We start from the raw sequence: 20,598 nt of genomic DNA, 5'->3' as shown, positions 1-20,598 counted from the left end.
CATGTCCGCACCCGAGTTGCTTGTGCTATTGGGTTGTCCCACTTTATGCCGCTTTGTTCCCCTTTAGGATCTTCTGCTTGGCTGGTCAACCATGGATCCTAGTCCACCAGACTATCACTCGCTCTTTTCAGGTAATTATTTTACTCGAAATATGTATTTGATATCATTTTTGTGTGTGCATATCAACTACTTGATCTAGAGACTGATACAAGAGGCATATGAGAACCTAAGGCCGGGGTCTTTACAATAAGAGACCCAAGCCAGCATGTGAAGACCCTCCCTCGCAACAAGACTAGTACTTTGTGTGTCGCCAACAAGTTGAAGAACTTTGAAAGAGCTCGGCCGTCAGCTTCTCCAATATTGCAGCAGGCGAATCCAGCATCTTTGTCGACACCAAATAGAAACCTGGCGACCCATAACAATACCCCAACCTAGGGAACCAACATCCGACGGCCTAGGAACTCTGAGGCTAGGAGACACATACAAGATATAAAAAACAACCCTCACAACCTCTCTACCGCGGATCATGCCAGATCCAACAATGAGAAGCCAAAGAAGAGGAGGATGACTAAATCCACAAGTCACCACCGCAGAAACATCACTGCCATGGGAAAATTATTTAGAGAGTAAAGCTATTAACATCTAGATCTACAAAGGATTGGGTCCCCTCTCCTTCTCGCCACTAGCGAGAACACAAGATGTGAGGAAGGAAGGGGACCGAGAGAGTGGCGATGGCTGAACCTAGGGCAGTTTTTCTCCCGGTGTGCTCTCTCTATCCAGTCGCAAGTTCTCACAAATTATAAGAGTAGCTGAACCAAATACGGCTGAAATTTTGTACAAAAGAATTATCAATTTTCGTTTTCATTGTCGAATCCAATGTGACATGGAGACCATGTTCCAATAAAAATTCATTTAGTTGTTATTGGGGTAAGTTAGGCCCAACTATTCTACATTGTTTTAGATAACGGAAGTACAATTTTCGACCTCTGTACCAACAAGACGTGAAGACATCCAGGATGCACATAGTCATGCCTAGCCATTATATATGTGGCATATGTGTATTGTGTGTGTGCAACCATACCAAATATCATTGACATGCATTATTGGAGCTGATTTGTTGGTACCAAATCCATTCAGGAATGTTGTTTTTGTCACTAGAAGACAGGGGTCAGCTCATTTCAAGGGATCAAGAAAAGAACAACCAAACAATGCTAAAAGAATCCTAAAACAAAAGCTATGTGAAGACATAACATTATATATGCTGCATTTACTTTAGCAAAAAAAAAAAAAAACAACACACACCTCCAAATTGCTACTTATTGAATATTCACCAGATAGCTAAGTAGGAAATACTTCCAAATAAAGAAAAGGAATAAGATTAAGGATTAGTTAGGGATAGAGAAGGGTTGTCACTTGAGTCTAAATCTTAAAGAAACTAGAGAGCCACGATGTCACCACTGACTATAAGGTGGTGGGTGATGGATATAGGCGGTATGACAATCGCTCCCAACAAGTTAGGAAATAAAGAACAAGCGTCATGGTGGTGTGGAAGAGGAATGAAATGGCATGGTGATGAAGGTGCCACCAAACATAGGTGGTGGAAGTGATCTATGGTAGTTAATAGCACAATAAGCAGCTTAATGGCAAATTCGTTGATTAGGGATTGGAAGACAACTCTGAGACACGAATCTCAGTGGCGATGAGGAATGAAAATAAAATAAAAGAACATAAGAATATGAGAAGAAGAAAAGAGGTGTCCACCAATCAATTATCGTGGTGAAAAGTTTATCAATTCGATTGGCAACCAAACTATATATAATGTCTTGTATACTATTTATTTAAGTTCGATGGATTTTATGTATAAAATTAAAAACTGATGAATTAGAATCTATATCTATAGCGTTTATCATGGTCCATGACTGGGTGATAACACTAAACAGCCATGTGAATGACTGCAGTTATCCTCTAAATTTCGCATGAACTAGAAGAAGAGTAGAAGACCATAGAGAAGATAGCCGTCTCAATGAGAGAGACACAGAGACAGAGACAGAGACAGACAGAGAGGAGCCGTCTGGTTTTCCCCATCGGTTCTCTTCCCCGCCGCCGCTATCCCTGTGTCCAGTGTCCACGCCACCTCCGCCCCGGCGTCCACCCACTCCACCCTGCCCCCACCCGCCAGCGACGATGAGCGGCGGCGGCCCGCCGAGGAAGCGCAACTTCAAGATCGAGGCGTTCAAGCACCGCGTGGAGCTCGACCCCAAGTACGCGGAGCGGACATGGAAGGTCCTCGAGCACGCCATCCACGAGATCTACAACCACAACGCCAGTGGCCTCTCCTTCGAGGAGCTCTACAGGTCGGTCCGAATCCCCCAACCCAACATCTCCTTACTGTCGCCGCCTTTCGTTACCTCTCCCACTTGCCAATCTAAATAATCATCCTACTACCGCGATGATCCTAACCTGTGTTGATTCGAAGAATTCCCTCGTTCTGGAGTAGAGATGATGTGTAAATTCGGGCAAGCCTGTGCCGTTCTGAGATTATCATTAGCTGAACATCAGTTCTTGTGATCCTCCCCACCCCTTTATATGGATTTTTATAGCCAACAATCTGATTAACTGAGACTTGCTTATACTTAGGAACTGATCTTGCACTGCACTTAATGTGACTATGTGAGCCATATCATTTGTATTGACTTGTTATAGTCTCTGCAAATCATAGTGTGTGTTGAGCTTTTGTGCAGAAAGTTGGTATAACAATTAGTAATTACTGCATAAAAATATCTGGTGTGCTATGGAGGAGGTGCAGTACACCAAGAGATAGTGCAGTCTAGCCTGATTGTAACTTGCGCAGTTTCTTTCTCTCTGCAGGAGTGCCTACAACATGGTGCTTCACAAGTATGGTGAGAAGCTCTATGACGGCCTTCAGAGCACTATGACATGGCGCTTGAAGGAAATATCTAAATCGATAGAGGCCGCACAGGGTGGTTTATTTTTGGAGGAGTTGAACGTGAAGTGGATGGATCACAACAAGGCGCTGCAGATGATCCGAGATATTCTAATGTACATGGATAGGACATATGTCCCAGCATCTCATAGGACACCTGTTCATGAGCTTGGTCTGAATTTGTGGAGAGATCACATAATTCACTCCCCCATGATCCATAGTCGGCTGCTTGACACCCTTCTGGATCTTATACACAGGGAAAGAATGGGTGAAGTGATTAACAGAGGCCTGATGAGGAGCATAACAAAGATGCTAATGGATCTTGTTCCTCTTGTGTATCAAGACGATTTTGAGAAACCATTTCTGGAAGTTTCAGCCAGCTTCTACAGTGGGGAGTCTCAAGAGTTCATTGAGTGCTGTGACTGTGGGAACTACCTTAAGAAGGCTGAGAGTCGTCTAAATGAGGAAATGGAGCGTGTCTCACACTACTTGGATGCTGGCAGTGAGGCAAAGATAACTAGTGTGGTGGAGCAAGAAATGATTGCCAATCACATGCACAGATTGGTTCACATGGAAAATTCAGGACTTGTTAACATGCTTATAGATGACAAGTATGAAGATTTAGGTCGGATGTATGCCTTGTTCCGAAGGGTTCCCGATGGGCTATCAATACTCAGAGATGTGATGACTTCTTACCTGAGAGAAACAGGGAAGCAGTTAGTGACGGATCCAGAAAGATTGAAAGACCCTGTGGAATTTGTTCAAAGTTTGTTAAATGAGAAGGACAAGCATGATAAGATCATCAGTGTTGCTTTTGGCAATGACAAAACCTTCCAGAATGCTCTGAATTCGTCCTTCGAGTATTTCATCAACTTGAACAACAGATCACCTGAGTTCATATCATTGTATGTTGATGACAAACTCCGCAAAGGATTAAAAGGGGCTACAGAAGAAGATATGGAGGTTATACTGGACAAAGTCATGATGCTGTTTCGGTACCTCCAAGAGAAGGATGTGTTTGAGAAGTATTATAAGCAGCATTTGGCGAAAAGGCTCCTGTCTGGCAAAACTGTTTCTGATGATGCTGAGAGAAGTATGATACTTAAACTCAAGACAGAGTGTGGATACCAGTTCACTTCCAAACTAGAGGGCATGTTTACTGATATGAAAACCTCTCAGGACACCATGCGTGACTTCTATGCCAAGAAGTCTGAGGAACTTGGGGACGGCCCTACACTTGATGTCCACATTCTAACAACTGGTTCTTGGCCAACACAGCCCAGCCCTCCCTGCAACCTTCCACCTGAAATCCTTACAGTTTGTGAGAAGTTCAAGGCATATTATCTTGGGACTCACAATGGCCGGAGATTGACATGGCAAACAAACATGGGTACAGCTGATATAAAAGCCACATTTGGAAAAGGCCAGAAGCATGAGCTGAATGTATCCACTTATCAGATGTGTGTTCTCATGCTGTTTAACTCAGCTGATGGATTGACCTATAAAGAGATCGAACAGGATACTCAGATCCCTGCCTCAGACCTAAAGAGATGTCTCCAGTCTCTTGCTTGTGTCAAGGGGAAGAATGTTCTCCGCAAGGAACCCATGAGCAAGGATATATCAGAGGATGATACATTCTACTTTAATGATAAGTTCACAAGCAAGCTTGTTAAGGTGAAGATTGGTACAGTAGTGGCACAAAAGGAATCTGAGCCAGAGAAACAAGAAACTCGCCAACGGGTTGAGGAGGACAGGAAACCTCAGATCGAGGCTGCCATTGTCAGGATCATGAAATCCCGGAGGGTCTTGGATCATAACAGTATTGTAGCTGAGGTTACCAAGCAATTGCAAGCCCGGTTCTTGCCAAACCCTGTTGTCATAAAGAAACGCATAGAATCTCTAATTGAACGTGAATTCTTAGAAAGAGACAAATTAGATAGAAAATTATATCGTTATCTTGCATAAAAAGCCATCGTGTAATGATTTATGATCAGGTGGCGTCCTTCTGCTCTTGTAAAACAATTTTATTATGCTTGAGTTCAGTTTTATCAGTTGGATTTGGCCATTGAAAATTTGAAATCATATATGCTACCAAGCATCAGTTATTTACCTTAGATGCTTGAGATTTTATTGAATTGTACTGCTCCAACACTTTCAAAGTACCCTTCCATTTCATTTGATGGTGCTGTAACAGGCCTGCAAGAAGCAAATACTATCTGTTTCCTGTGCTGCATCGTTTGCCCTTTTAGAATTCCTATGTTGCGTTTGGCTCCATTTCCTTTTTTCCTTTTTCTGTATCATGTATGCTTCCTATCTCTCCGACACCAAGGTTTCGTCGTAAGCTATGTCCAGCTGCATTTCGTTATTTTGTCAATGTTTTCGTACTAACTCCGCCTATGTTGTCTCGACATAGCCGGTCCCAAGCCCGGGTAAAGGAGGAGGGTTGTGATAGGCTTGGCGAGCCAACGCAAAACTCAGCCACTCTTATGGAGATGAAACCCGAAAGAAAATCGTTGGGGTGTAACCCTCTTAGCGACGCGTCACATTGGAACTCAGATGTGGTGTTAAATGAGCAAGGGCCGGGCCGTCACCCCCTTGGTGGCGCGCCGTATCTTGATCTGGATACGGTGATAAGTGGGCAAGGATCGGGTCGTCGCATCCTTAGTGGCGCGCTACATCGGCGCCCGGGTGTAGTGAAAAATGAGCAAGGGTCTTCGCTTTTGACTCGACGAGTGCGAAGGGTAAGGAAGCTAGCCGAGCCAAGTAGGATCCGCTTAGGTAGCTGGAACGTAGGGTCCCTGATGGGTAAGCTACGGGAGTTAGTTGATACAGCAGTGAGAAGACGGGTTAATATCCTATGCGTCCAAGAAACCAAATGGAAAGGACAGAAGGCGAAGGAGGTGGAGGATACCGGCTTCAAGCTGTGGTACACGGGGACAACTACAAATAAAAATGGAGTAGGCATTTTGATCGACAAGAGCCTCAAGTATGGAGTGGTAGACGTCAAGAGGCAAGGGGGCCGGATTATCCTGGTCAAGCTGGTCGTTGGGGACTTAGTTCTCAATGTTATCAGCGCGTATGCCCCTCAAGTAGGCCACAATGAGAGCACCAAGAGGGAGTTCTGGGAAGGCCTGGAGGACATGGTTAGGAGTGTACCTATTGGCGAGAAGCTCTTCATAGGAGGAGACCTCAATGGCCACATGGGTACATCTAACACAGGTTTCGAGGGGGTGCATAGGGGCTTTGGTTATGGAAGCAGGAATCAAGAAGGAGAGGATGTCTTAAGCTTTGCTCTAGCCTACGACATGATCGTAGCTAACACCCTCTTTAAGAAAAGGGAATCCCATCTAGTGACCTTTAGTAGTGACCAACACTCTAGCCAGATCGATTTCATCCTCTCGAGAAGAGAAGACAGGCGTGCTTGCCTAGATTGTAAGGTGATATCTGGAGAGAGTGTTGTCCCTCAACATAAGCTTTTGGTGGCTGACTTCCGCTTCCGGATACGTGTCCAGCGGGATAAGCGCGCTAAAGTCGCTAGAACGAAGTGGTGGAAGCTCAGGGGGGAAGCGGCTCAAGCTTTCAAGGAGAGGGTAATTAAGGAGGGCTCTTGGGAGGAAGGAGGTGATGCAAACAATATGTGGATAAAGATGGCGACTTGCATTCGGAAGGTGGCTTCCGAGGAGTTTGGGGTGACGAGGGGAAGTAGAAGCGAAGCGAAAGATACCTGGTGGTGGAACGAGGATGTCCAGAAGGCTATCAAGGAGAAGAAAGAATGTTTCAAACGCCTACACTTGGACAGGAGTGTTGACAACGTAGAGAAGTACAAGGTGGCGAAGAAGACCGCAAAGCGAGCAGTGAGTGAAGCAAGAGGTCGGGCGTATGAGGACCTCTACCAGCGGTTAAACACGAAGGAAGGGGAAAGGGACATCTATAAGATGGCCAAAATCCGTGAGAGGAAGACGAGGGATGTCAACCAAGTCAAATGCATCAAGGATGGGACAGATCGACTTCTGGTGAAGGAAGATGAGATTAAGAATAGATGGCGAGAGTACTTCGACCAGCTGTTCAATGGAGGAGGTGAGAGCTCTTCCATTGAGCTGGACGACTCCTTTGATGATGCCAACAGGCGTTTTGTACGAAGGATTCAGGAGTTTGAGGTCAAGGAGGCTTTAAAAAGGATGAAAGTAGGCAAGGCAATGGGCCCTGATGGTATCCCTATTGAGGTGTGGAGATGCCTTGGAGACATAGCAATTGTATGGCTAACTAAGCTTTTCAACCTCATTTTTTGGGCAAACAAGATGCCCGAAGAATGGAGGCAGAGTATATTAGTACCAATCTTCAAGAATAAGGGGGATATTCAAAGTTGTACTAATTACCGTGGGATTAAGCTGATGAGCCATACGATGAAGCTATGGGAGAGAGTCATTGAACACCGCTTACGAAGAATGACAAGCGTGACCAAAAATCAGTTTGGTTTCATGCCTGGGAGGTCGACCATGGAAGCTATCTTCTTGGTAAGACAACTTATGGAGAGATACAGGGAGCAAAAGAAGGACTTGCATATGGTGTTCATTGACTTAGAGAAGGCCTACGATAAGATACCGCGGAATGTTATGTGGTGGGCCTTGGAGAAGCACAAAGTCCCAACAAAGTATATTACCCTTATCAAGGATATATACGATAATGTTGTGACAAGTGTTCGGACAAGCGATGGTGACACCAATGATTTTCCAATTAGAATAGGACTGTACCAAGGGTCAGCTTTGAGCCCTTATCTTTTTGCTTTGGTGATGGATGAGGTCACAAGGGATATACAAGGTGATATCCCATGGTGTATGCTCTTTGCAGATGATGTGGTGCTAGTCGACGATAGTCGGACGGGGGTAAATGAAAAGTTAGAGCTGTGGAGACAGACCTTGGAGTCGAAGGGTTTTAGGCTTAGTAGAACTAAAACTGGGTACATGAGGTGCGATTTTAGTACTACTAGGCACGAGGAGGATGAGGTTTGCCTTGACGGGCAGGTGATACCTCAGAAGGATACCTTTCGATATTTGGGGTCGATGCTGCAGAAGGATGGTGAAATCGATGAAGATGTGAGCCATCGAATCAAAGCCGGATGGATGAAGTGGCGCCAAGCTTCCGGCGTCCTCTGCGACAAGAGAGTACCACAGAAGCTAAAAGGCAGGTTCTATAGGACGGCAATTAGACCTGCGATGTTGTATGGCGCAGAATGTTGGCCAACTAAAAGGCGACATGTCCAACGGTTGAGTGTAGTGGAGATGCGCATGCTGAGATGGATGTGTGGCCACACAAGAAAGGATCGGGTTCGGAATGATGACATACGTGATAGAGTTGGTGTAGCACCAATTGAAGAGAAGCTTGTCCAACATCGTTTGAGATGGTTTGGGTATATACAACGCAGGTCCTCAGAAGCGCCTGTACATAGCGGAAGAATAAAGCGTGCGGATAATGTCAAGAGAGGTTGAGGTAGACCAAACTTGACATGGGAGGAGTTTGTAAAGAGGGATCTGAAAGACTGGAATATCACCAAAGAACTAGCTATGGACAGGGGTGCGTGGAAGTTAGCTATTCACATGCCAGAGCTATGACTAGACTTGCAAGATCTTATGTGTTTCATCTCTAGCCTACCCCAACTTGTTTGGGACTGAAAGGCTTTGTTGTTATTGTTGTTGTTGTCAATGTTTTCGTACTAACACCCGTTAACAGCAAGATTCGCACTGTTGCTTGAAGTATAGTACATGGAAGGAATCAGATACCGAAGATAGTTCATCAGAGTCTGCATTAGGCATGCAATTGTTTATTGCTGAATGAGGCCAACAGCCATCGAATAAAAAATTTGGATACACAACACTGAATTTCAAGTATCAATAAAGGAACCGTAAAAAATTGCTCTAGGACTAGAAATATGTACTTATAAATCCTGAAAATGATACATCTTGCTATGAGCCGATGGGCATAAAAAATCTTATACTAACTCTTAAATTCGTTCATTGAACATTAGAACAACACTAACTTGAACTAAAAAGAATTTCCAGAGAAAGTAATCATTGGTATTTCTACGATTCTACTACCAATGGCTGTGCAAAAGTTTCTCAATTTCTTCTCACTACAAGCATGTTAGGCACACTGCTTCTGCTTCTCTGATCATAGCAGTGCTGCTCACAAAGAAAGTAAAAACTTGGACGCGGCAAGGACAAGATCAAAATGTAACCTGTATGCAACAGCTGGATGCCTGATATATTTGGCACAATGAAATATAGTTATGTTGCTGTTAATTCCTCAAATGGCAGTCTCAGCCTTGTATCGATGAGCGAGTCTTGTACTCTTGTCCAATCGGAGATTACTTGGTGGTGGATCTGTAGTCTCATTAGTTCGGTGATGGAACAGTTTAGCTATTGCTCTTCTTTCACAGTCCTGTTTCAACAATAAATCAACATACATAGTATTAGGATTCTGTGTAAACCCATTCAATTAATGTACCGGTGATTACTTGATTCTGTAGATTTGCATTTTGCGAACCTTAAAAGACGAATAGTTCAAAAGGATAATTCAATGCCAGCAAATGAATATGCAAAAGCATGGAATGCTACACTCGGTTATTGTCTACTAATGCATGGTGCCACATCAAAATAAATTCAGGAGAAGAAACAAGGTCTTACCAGTAGCTCTTACATACACACTGTACCTCTAATTTAATGGTGTAAAATAGGCTGAGTAGTCATATTGGTGTCATTCTGTATCGGTACATATGGTCGAAATGTCCTCAACTATTTTTTAGACTTATCGACTTCTTGGTCTCTGCGCATAACGTGCGTGGACAAATATTGTGAAATGGAGCTAGGCTTGCTTTTACCTTAAACATATTGAGGTGAAAATGTTTCCCTGGATTCATTCTCCTGAGCTTCAAGTGTATGAGAACTCAGCTGATCACATGAGGTAAAGCGGTTGACTCCATTAAACCAAAGGCACGAGAACAAATTAGACATTTGTGTATGGGCACGCACAATGAATGATCCTTCAGGCACATCTGCAAAAAGATCGTGTACAAGATCAACTCATGGATCAATCAAAAAACAATATACTCATAATGCATTTACTAAACCATATGATAAGATACGGATAGCTTGGAAGAACAGGCTGCTGGCCAGAGTCATTAAACTTCACAAGACCATCAGATTGATAAAAGTAAAATTGCTCATCAATAGCAGCATGATTGTACTTGTTCAAGCGCTTGTTTGGAGCACTTCATTCCATACACGAGCGATCATAGTGCATTGAAATGGCGTATTCTGCTTTCTTTCTCCATAAGAAATACTCAATGATACGCATTGGATCAGAATGGAGACACAATTTGCTGTCCAACCACATAGAGTACCTAGAATGAAAAAATACGTTCTGTTAGCCGAGGTGAGAAAATACCCCTCCAGCTACAAAATAATGAATTTGGCTATTGATATATATGAATAATAACATGAACATATAAAAATGTCATGTGTAGATTTTTCTTGAAAAATACTTTAACATACAATTTTACTAGGTTTTACAAACATATTACTATAGAAATTGATGGTCAATGCTACATTTTGGAGACTACGAAGATGACCAGAAAACACTCTTTTGTGACCGGAGTATGCATTGTTTACACAAATAAGAAAAGGCAAGTATGCTCCAACAAAAAGCAAACTACAAAGTCCTAAATTACATTAGGAGCTGGTGGGATGACACGTGCCAACCTGTTTCTAGGCAGTGCTTACATGAACTTTAGGATTTACAAGATTTTATTTTGTGAAAAAGGACGTTGTTGGTAATAAATAAATTCACTGTGCAATTAGGTAAGATGCACACATCCTTCCTCAAAGACTTACATGGCAGATGGGAATAGTCGATGGGCCGGAAATTTTGGCACCTTCCCAGCTCTTCGCATATCTCTATATGGTAAGTTCTTAACTACAACTCACCACAGGCCAATGAATCCATTTTCATCAGGCATGTGTCCTTCAGAGGAAAGGGTTGCCCACGTTAGCTCATCCATGAACATGACGAAGCACACATTCTTCTTAGAGCCTGTTTGGATCTCTAGGATTAAAACTAATTCAAGCAATTAGATTTCAGCAATTACTTTCAAGAGCAATTGAATTGTCCAGAATTTGGTTGAAATCTAACATTCTTGTTTGGATGTACATAGAATTCTTTTCTAGGAATCAAATTATAAATATTATTTGGATAGGATATTCAAAATATGGTACGTGTGCTTCCAGAGCTGAATATTCTTCTCTCTCTCCATCCATCCACACAGCTCCCTCTCTCCACACAGACACAACAGAACGACAGGAAACACAATACTACATTGTTTGAAAACCATCAGCATTTGATTTAGTTCTCCATTCAATTCAATAGATATTTGAAATAAGCATCAACATTTACAAGGCAATGTTAGACAACACTTGCTCCTACAAATAAGCATTCACACCATGAATTTAAATGCACAACATATTTAGTTCCTAAAGTGACAGACAACACTTGCTCCTACAAACACACAGTCACATAGGTTCTTGAGATTAAGACAATGCAAAATCATCAGAGGAGTTTCCCAAACAAAACAATGGTTTCACTTCTTAAGTTGCTTCATGAGCCACCTCTTCCTCCTTTTCATTGGAAGTGCCATCAATGAGTCAAACTTGCGAGTATCAGAAGTGAGAATATCATACAGGTCAAGCTCAGTATCTTCATCAAGTCCTATCTCTTGTAGTGCGGCAAGAACTTCCTTTGATGAAGGACCATTTGGCATATCATCTTTAAGTGCTTCAGCAAACTTATCCAATTTTCAAACATCATTGAAGTGAAAGAATCCTCAGACCGCTGCATTTTTAAACTTGTCATAGTTGATGTTGAGATAGGCTTTTTAGCGGTACCATCTTCCTTAGATATTTCTTTTGAATTCTCAGTGGCGGTTCTTGCTGCCTCCCCATTAGCACTATCTTTGCCATAAACCAGACTTATTAAATCCCAAAATTTTATAACCTTGTACATACAGCCATTGGCTTCCTTATTTTTCTGTAATATATAAATGGAACATAAATTAGCTTTGGTTCGGCTACCAAATTGAGGTATCTATTTGGTTGAGTGCAAAATGTAATCAGCACAGCTTGATGTAAAGATCGATGCTGGCAGAACAACACAGTTTGATGAAATCGTAACACTGAAGCACTAAATTCTGTATGGCTATTCTTTTAGATATCGCCTAATATTTTATTTATTCAAACTCATGTCACAATCACAAATAGACATAAAAATGCACAATCGTATAAACAGGTATACATTGTTGAATTAGAAGACATACACCTTCACATCAGACGAACAAATGTCAGAAAACTAACAATACAACATGGATTTGAGTAGCATGCAATTTCTACCCAATGGAACAGTAGATCAACAATGTTAATATGGCTCAAGTGCAAATCTTCAGATCCTCTCTTCACTAAGCATTTGCCAAAAAGAAGACAAATTATGAAACTACAAATATGGCAAGCCAACAAAATTTAAATACCACACAACCCTAAATTTGAGGAAACAATACAAGCATGAGTTCAGGAAAGAAGTGCATGTGGGTATTTGTTAGAGAGAGAAAACTTGACAATGAAAGGTACCTGTGCAAGCAAGAAAAGATCTAGAAGAATATACATAAGTTGCTATGTAATTACAACAGTGATTGGCACAATATCCAGACTATATCTCTTCAACATTAGGGTGATAATCAGCAACAAACAAAGAAACATAACAACACACTATTTTACACACACACACACACACACATAGAATAGTTTGATTCACTCATATATATGTAAAACAGAACAAATCAGTTTGATGTAAAGTGTGCAAACCCATATAATTGAATGAACATATAAAAGCTTGTAACAGAACACACAACATAGTATTCCCAAACCGATTCACTCATTCACATAAACAAAATCAGAATAGCACTATCAACAAGTAGAAGATTTCTGAAATTACCTCAACATAGTCTTCCCAAAATTTATCACTATCAATTGATAGCATGTTCTTGTTCCAATCCCAACCGAATCCACTAGATCCTAGCATCCCACTAATGATAGAGTAGTGCTTATCAAATGTCTTGCTCCTCGAAACGATATTATCCTTGGTGATATCCACACCGCACTTCTCACGACATTTTTTATAGTAGCGGTGTACACATGAGACTTCCACCCATTCTGAGTTCTATCACCCTTGTTGTAGTACTCCACAAAAGTGTTAAGCAATGCTTCATCCATCTCATCATTCCAAGAAACGTAACCCCTACCTAGTTTCTTACCCTTCTCCATATCCTGTAGCAAAAAAGAAATACAAGGATGTTAGTAAGCATGACAATCAAGTAATAGGCAAACATCATGCAAAGGTAAGAACGTAAATTTTAGACATATAGGTACATACATACAAAAGGTAAGAATGAAAATTTGAACTAAACATATTGGCCTCGTCTCGCTTCATAATTAGCAAACATTTGGTTAGCCTTGGTGTCTCTAAAATTGCTCCATTCATTCGATGATTGACATGTGTAATCATATTCATATCTCCTTGAATTTCAGCAGATTCAACAGATATCACCCTATCAACTTAGCGTACAATTAAATCATCCATGCCACTTTTCCTATCAATTAGAAAGTTGTGTAATATGCAGTAAACATTAATGATCCTAATCTGCATGAAGTTAGTAGGAGTGAGTTAATAGATGCTTAAAGAAACTCACACTTAAATTTTTGGCTGACTACTAACTATGGTATACTTGATTTTTTAAGTCAAAATATGAGTTGCTTCTCAATATAGCCCACCTCATCTTCAACAGTCCAAATGTTCTTTCTATCACATTTCTAGCCAATAAATGACGCAACTTGAATAACTCTCTTGCAGTAGATGGGTTATTCCCTTGAGAGCCTATCATTCAAGTGGTAGCGTGTGGATCTATATGGAGCAAGGAACCACGAACCATTGGTGTATCTAGCATCTATATCGTGTTAGTAACTCTAACTTAGTGTTATGATATGTGTAATTACCATTTGGAACAGTAAATGCATCCTCCTGGGACATTGCATCACGTAACAAGTGTGAATCTGAGGCTGATCCTTCCCACCCCGCTAAGACATAAATAAACTTCATCTGCCGATCACAAACCCCCAAAACATTAGTGGTAATCTGCTACTTTCTATTCCTATACCTCCCTTAGTCAGCCATTGGCACAAAAACATCGATGTGTATCATCTAGTGCACCAAGACAATCTTCAAACCACTTCCATTTGGAATCCTCAGGTTGTATAGCTGATGGGTCGGGAAGCTTAATAAATTCATAGCATAATGACAGTACACCTCTCAACACCTCATTGAAATGCCGACTTATTGGCTCAAGCGGCCACCCATATGTGCTATGAATTAGCCTCATCTTCGTCCCATGGCCCACTATAAACAAAAAGATCGCAACTTTTTCTTCTACAGACACATTTAGGGTGTCATGCACACCACACCTCTCATAAGATGGCACACAGGTCAGAAAATAGCCTCTAGTTAGGCGCAAACTGTCATAACAATAGACATTTGAACCCAGGTACATATTTCTTAGGATCTATTTCCTACTTCTAACATCCCTCTCTACCGTTTCATCAACATCAACAATGAGCCTAGGCCTTTTTCGACGATACCAATGTGAAAATATGGCCATAAAAACAATAACAAAAATGATTGATTCGCTAGGATTGCATGTTTGGAGCAGAAGGGGGAGATGAAGTGGAGTGTGAGGGGTGAGAGGGAGTAGGGGAGGATGGGGTGGTACCGGCGGCGGCGGGGAGCACCCGACGGTAGAGGGAAGCACCTGGCGGTGGTGGGGAGCGCTTGGCGGTGGCGAGCACTCGACGGTCGCTGCGAAGAGGCGATGCGGGGGGAGTCGAGGACAAGACAGTTCGACCGAGGAGGCCGTGGAATGTGGCTTTCCAGATTTTATGCAAGGAATCGGGCCTAAGTCTCTCTTGACGGTTCCACATTTACCACTACATTGCAACTTGCAAGCAAACAGATAGGTATCAACAAGAAAACTACACATCTTTAGTCTGGTTATTTAGGACGCTTACCTTGGAACAGGAGGTTGGCATGGGAGAAGGAGAGGTAGGCGAGGGAGAGGAGCGCGAGAGCGAAGGCTGGTAGGATGATTAGGCGGCAGTGGTGCTGTGGTCAGCGGGAATGGCGGCATGGTTCGGCCGCGACCGGAGTGGATACAGGCAGGCGGCGCTTCGGCATGCCCCACGTGCGCTCTGGCGAAGCGTCAAGGTGGTAGGCAGGGCCGGCCCTGAGGGCAGGGCAGAGGGGCGACAGCACCGGGCCCCAAAACTCAGGGGCCAGTTCATGTGTACTTAGGAATACATAGTATATGAATACAATATTTATTGGCCAGCCACTAGTCAAAATTTAGCCCAAACGTTATTTTAAGAGAAAGTCATTGGTCCAGAACGGTGATTTGGAAAGGCTAGACCCTAAATCATGTTACTTCCTTTTGCTCTCATTCTTTCCATGCTGTCTCACCAAGTTTGAAGCCATATCATATTCTAATTCCCCTCCTCTCCTCAAACAAAGGCAACATTGTTTGCTAGGTCAGCCTTTATTGCCGTTAATGGAAGACAAAGGCTTAAACTCGAGAGCTTCAACTTAATCCGCCTCTAATAGTCTAATTTCATCCATCTGCAACAATTCTACTTAAAAACCTTACATAAAACCGTTGCATATGTGGTATGTTACATGTTCTTGTTTTTTTCCTTCTCTCCTACCCTAAAATTGTTTCATTGGACCTACTACTCCCTTCGTTCAAGAACGTAAGACGTATTTTGTTTTGAAAAAAATATTAAATGTAAATTTTGACCGTTAATTTCTCTTATAATATGTTATCAAAATTATAAAATCGACATCATATTTGTATGCTAAACATGCATATAATTTGACTAATTGTCTGTCAAAACTTATGAAGTTTGATTTTTGTCGAAACAATATACGCCTTACATTCTTCAATGGAGGGAATAGCATTTATAAACAACTGGACTGTAAGTAATTACCCAGTTTGTATTCTTGTGATGTATTCGATATTACTTTATGATTTTAACACAAGAAATTTATTATTGCTTGTATTCAAATATAAGGCCTCTAATTTTATCTCGCCCCAGGCCTCCAAAACATCAGGACCGGCGCTGGTGGTAGGTCGAGAGAGAGGGAAATTTTTTGCCCCTTTGGTTTTCCCCCTACTATTTCGGTGTTCTCGGAGTTGTTTGGTTGCAGACCTTGAGTGTCAAGCTAAATATTGGTCATGGTTAAAGTCAGGGTAATATCAAAATTTAATAAAAAATAGCCGTTTGGTTCGCAACGAAGCCAAAATTTGGCAGCTCGACCAAAACGTGGGCGGCCAAGCAGGACAATGCCAAAATTTAAATTAAAAAAAACCGTTTGATTTGTGACCAAGCCAAAATTTGATAGCCCGGCCAAAAGACATGCGACCGGCCATCCAAAACCTGTCCCCGCTGCTAGTTGACTGTAGACCTTGACCAAAAAATTTCGGACGTAACCAAAGTTTGGCTTCGAACCAAACGCTAGCCAAATCACCTGACATGACCAAAATTTAATTTGGCTTCCTGTGTCACAAAACAAATAGACCCTTAATCCCTATCGTTTCTGGTGAAATGCCAAATTTCTTGACCAGCCCTGCTATACGTACTAGCTTTTATTACTGCTACCGTAGTACACTGATATTAGAGGGCTCGAATTACTTAATGGTAGCTCAAAAAATTAGTAAAAGGTGAAAAATACATTATTAGAGAAAATCACCTAGCACCGTAGCAATGATGATTGGTGGCGCGAGGTCTCCAAAGTAGTTTCAAGGGTGCCAAACGGGTCTAAATGGCTTGATAATTTGGTGGGTTCCTTGGTTACGAACTCAAGGGTCCCATATCCGATCCGGGGATCATCAGGATTTCCCACCAGCGAATCAAGCGCCATCGGCGTTTTCTAGCGTCCCACCTGCTGGGCTTGAATCTGGGAGAAATGCAACAACATATATACCTGTTGTACACACATGTCTAATCTCATTTATCTATTCCTCCCACCAAATATTCATTCATCCGCTTATTCCCTCACGCCATCATTTATTTCTGAAATAACACTAGAGCTTGTAACATAATTTTTTAAAAACAAAAACAAGAATGAACACCTGGAAGAAAAGGGAACGCATAATTTTTCAGAGCAAATCTGCTCCAACCAGCAAGGATCGACCGCATTTCGCAAGATTTCAGCCAGTGGCACATCATTCCGACACATAAATAAACTTAACTTTTGGTAAATTTGGAACATGTATTTTCTTGAGTGTTTAAGGTTTGCTAAAGCAACTGTTTAATAAGAAAAACCCACTTCGATGATAGTTTGGGGCATATGAACTTACAGAGCAGTCGAAATTGTCAGAATGGTATTAGCAGCATCTTGTTCAGTTCCAAGGATGGGTTGAGTTGGTCCCTAATTCTATCATTTCTTATAACCAAATTACTGGTAGGAAAAGAAGAATTGTAGTCATTCCACAAGATTTATTAAATAGCTTCATGATGGCCCAATCGATGCACTCCCCAGAGAGAGCATACCCTTGTATACAGACCTAAGACAAGTAAGACACAGATGAACCTTTCCTTACTAGTGGCAAACATGGTCTTAAACTAATCAAACCTGATGCGCAACAGTTTTGTAATCAATATAAAACCAGATTCAGTGTACACCAGTCCAGTTCTAACCATACCTCCAGCAGCAACATAACCTGACAAATCTACAGAAGAATAAATTAGCACGAACCAATAGCATTGCTATAGCCTGCAGAGGTTAAGGAGCAAGGAAACGACAAAAAGCGCCACAAAGAACTCAAAAAAATATTCCTCAAAAAGCACCACACAAAGAAAAGAAAGAATGAGCCAATGTTGTATAAAGTCCTAATATCAACTTTCTTTGTTAACAACATCATGGATGGAAGTACAGATCAATCCAAAGGACACAAATCCAAGTGGTATTGAGTATTCTTTCAAACATTACAGTACTTTACTCACTATATCTTGTTACAGGATGGAACTCCCCAAAAACAAACAAAAAAAGAAAGAAAGTAGAAAGCAAGAAAAACCTCACTATATGAAGTTATGAACCGGGGTGAGAGTTTTACATCATTTGCGTAGTCAGTGGCACCACAAGGCTTGAGTATTGGACCGGTCAAAACAAGAATCACAAACTATGCATGTATTAATCAATCAGTCTTGGCCTCCTCTGCTAACTTGAGCTTAACTGGCCGTGATTCAATCCCTCCAACCTTTCGGTGCTCGATAGAGTAGGGCATGTAAGTTCCGAGTATCTTGTCCCAAATAACAAAGAAGGGTTGTGAAAAGTTGTACTTGTTGCCATAGAGCTGATGATGAATGTCATGATAAGCACTATTGTTGTTGAACAGCACATGGAGGATGTTACCGGGAAGCCACAGTCCACAATGATCATCCACTGTTTTGATGGTTGCGAAGGAGAAAAAGAATATGGATGTCCGTGGAGTCATACAAGAGAGGAGGAATGAGAGAGCACCACCAATGGTGTCCAAAATAAGGCCCTCAAGAGGATGGTTGTAAAGAGCTCCAAAGGAATAAGGGACTACAAGAGTGTGGTGCTTGGAATGGATGTGCTTATACAGAAACTTGTTGATGTGCATGTATCTGTGCATGAAGTACTGCCACGTGTCCATAATAATCATTGCAGCTATAAACTGCAAGACTATCACAAGAGCAGGAGGTTGCTTCTGTCCAGTACCACTCTCATCACCAATAACCTGTGATTCAAGGAAATGTCAGCATTTTAAGAACTTCCGTATAGATGATGGAGTAAATTACAGAAGAAACATTATTATTTTAGGACCAGAAGAAACATTATGATACAAAGTTGGCTCTAAAATCAAAACTGACCATAGAATTGGATATCCCTGCATTAGTTTATTTCTCATGACCCTATGCTAGGTTTTTTTTCACACTCATAGTTTTATTCCAATCAACATGGACCAACCCGACAACCCTGAACCCCCCATGATATCGATACAAGGATTTTCACCCACTTGACAAGCTACAAATGTATTGAGTGTTATGTTCAGCTTCCAAATATTCAAAGCATGTAAACACAACATGTTTGCTCAGATCATCAAAAGTCAGCACTGACCAACACTCCTAGCACCAACAACTTTAAACAGGTTCTGATTCCTTATGTTTCATACTTCATAGGTTAGGATAGATGCACAAGAGTCAAGTCTAGAAGGAAAAAAAGAAGTGTTAAGCGGTATGCAGTGACGGGATGGCAAAACAATCTAGGAAGCTGGTAAACCAATTTTTCTTCAGATTTCGCAAGTGTCTTGTGCCTCAAATGATCATTTCTGCAATTAAATATCAACTTTGCTTCGTTCCACAGTATGATTACCACAAAGAAAAGCTAACTATTGAGCGTGAGGCTCAACTAAAACTAACACAACTCGTCCGGCGCCGGCGTCCTTGTAATTAGTAAAGATAAGGGAAGAGACGGCGGCGAGGAAGAGAGGATTACCGCGAAGAGGGTGAGCGAGACGGCGACCTGGAAGGCCTGCTGGACGAGGACGCCCCTGACGACGGTGCCCCTGGAGACGACGTTCTTGGCGGCGGCCTCCTCCCTGGAGTGCAGCCGGTACCCGTCCAGCCGCTCCAGCCCGTCCAGCGCGATGTAGAGCCCCGAGTAGAGCCAGTACACCACTATCGGCACGAACGTGCCCAGCAGCTCGTCCGACACCCCAATCGCCATCGCCCCGGGGAAAGAACGCCTCCCCCTCGGAGCCCTCCGTGCCGCCGCTGCGGCTCCCGGCGGTCGGGTTAGGAGGCGAAATGGATACGAGGGGAATTATTAGCAGGCGGCCCAACCCCAATCCGGATCTCTCCAACGGGGAGGGAGGAGGAGTTGGATTCTGGGGGAGGTTGGTGGCCGCGGTGGGGGTAAGGGAGGAGGGAGGGAGATATATACCGGTGGACGACCGCCGGTCAGAACAAGGCGGGGGACGAGCGGGCGGACGGACGGACGGGCGGTGGTTGCAATGCAAAGGAGAGGAGGGGGGCGGTCGCGACGAACCCGGCCGGACGGGGGCTGTCTAACAGGTGGACTGGGCGGCGAGGAGCCGAGGACGCGACGGGTAAGGTAGATAGGCCGTCTGATTATCGGCAACGGACGGCTCGGATCGGCTAAACTAGACCGACCTACTAGGCATGGCTCTTTCTTTTTGCAAGAACAAAACGAAGCATCTTTCTCCGGCCAAGTCATGATGATATAATCATATGATCGTGCAACTACGAATGAATCTTCTTTTTCGATCCATGGACACAAATAAGTCAAGTATCCTACCTATCGCAGCTATATCTTGTACTACGTCATTCACGGAATGTATTTTTCATTCACGGAATGGACTTTTCATTCACGAACGTACAACAGCTAGATTCAGGGGTGCAAATCTGTGAATTTAAAGGTATCTGCTCATCGTTTTTAGTTCAATTAGGAACCTTAAATTTTGAGAA

General features: G+C 42.5%; 2 protein-coding genes and 2 pseudogenes across 2 annotated transcripts; 1 reads left to right on the top strand and 3 right to left on the bottom strand.

Annotated features, from left to right (window-relative positions):
• Positions 1–1,933: 1,933 nt before the first annotated feature.
• On the top strand, positions 1,934–5,058 carry LOC133919793 (cullin-3A-like). Its single transcript, XM_062364299.1, has 2 exons — positions 1,934–2,354; positions 2,869–5,058. Exons 1-2 carry the CDS (start codon positions 2,185–2,187, stop codon positions 4,907–4,909), a joined length of 2,211 nt encoding a protein of 736 aa, XP_062220283.1. The 5' UTR covers positions 1,934–2,184; the 3' UTR covers positions 4,910–5,058.
• A 4,186-nt stretch (positions 5,059–9,244) lies between these two features.
• LOC133918094 (probable hexosyltransferase MUCI70) lies at positions 9,245–11,130 on the bottom strand (annotated as a pseudogene).
• Positions 11,131–11,573: 443 nt separating this feature from the next.
• On the bottom strand, positions 11,574–13,308 carry LOC133917712 (uncharacterized; annotated as a pseudogene).
• Positions 13,309–18,025: 4,717 nt separating this feature from the next.
• Positions 18,026–20,225, bottom strand: LOC133919792 (sphinganine C4-monooxygenase 1-like). The gene is made up of 2 exons (XM_062364297.1): positions 19,607–20,225; positions 18,026–18,848 (listed from the first exon to the last, which is right to left on the bottom strand). The coding sequence occupies exons 1-2, from the start codon at positions 19,835–19,837 to the stop codon at positions 18,282–18,284; spliced, it is 798 nt and encodes a 265-aa protein (XP_062220281.1). The 5' UTR covers positions 19,838–20,225; the 3' UTR covers positions 18,026–18,281.
• Positions 20,226–20,598: the final 373 nt, after the last annotated feature.

Source organism: Phragmites australis, chromosome 5 (genome assembly GCF_958298935.1).
Source record: "Phragmites australis chromosome 5, lpPhrAust1.1, whole genome shotgun sequence".
Taxonomy (NCBI): Eukaryota; Viridiplantae; Streptophyta; class Magnoliopsida; order Poales; family Poaceae; genus Phragmites; species Phragmites australis.
This window is presented reverse-complemented; position numbering and strand designations above follow the sequence as displayed.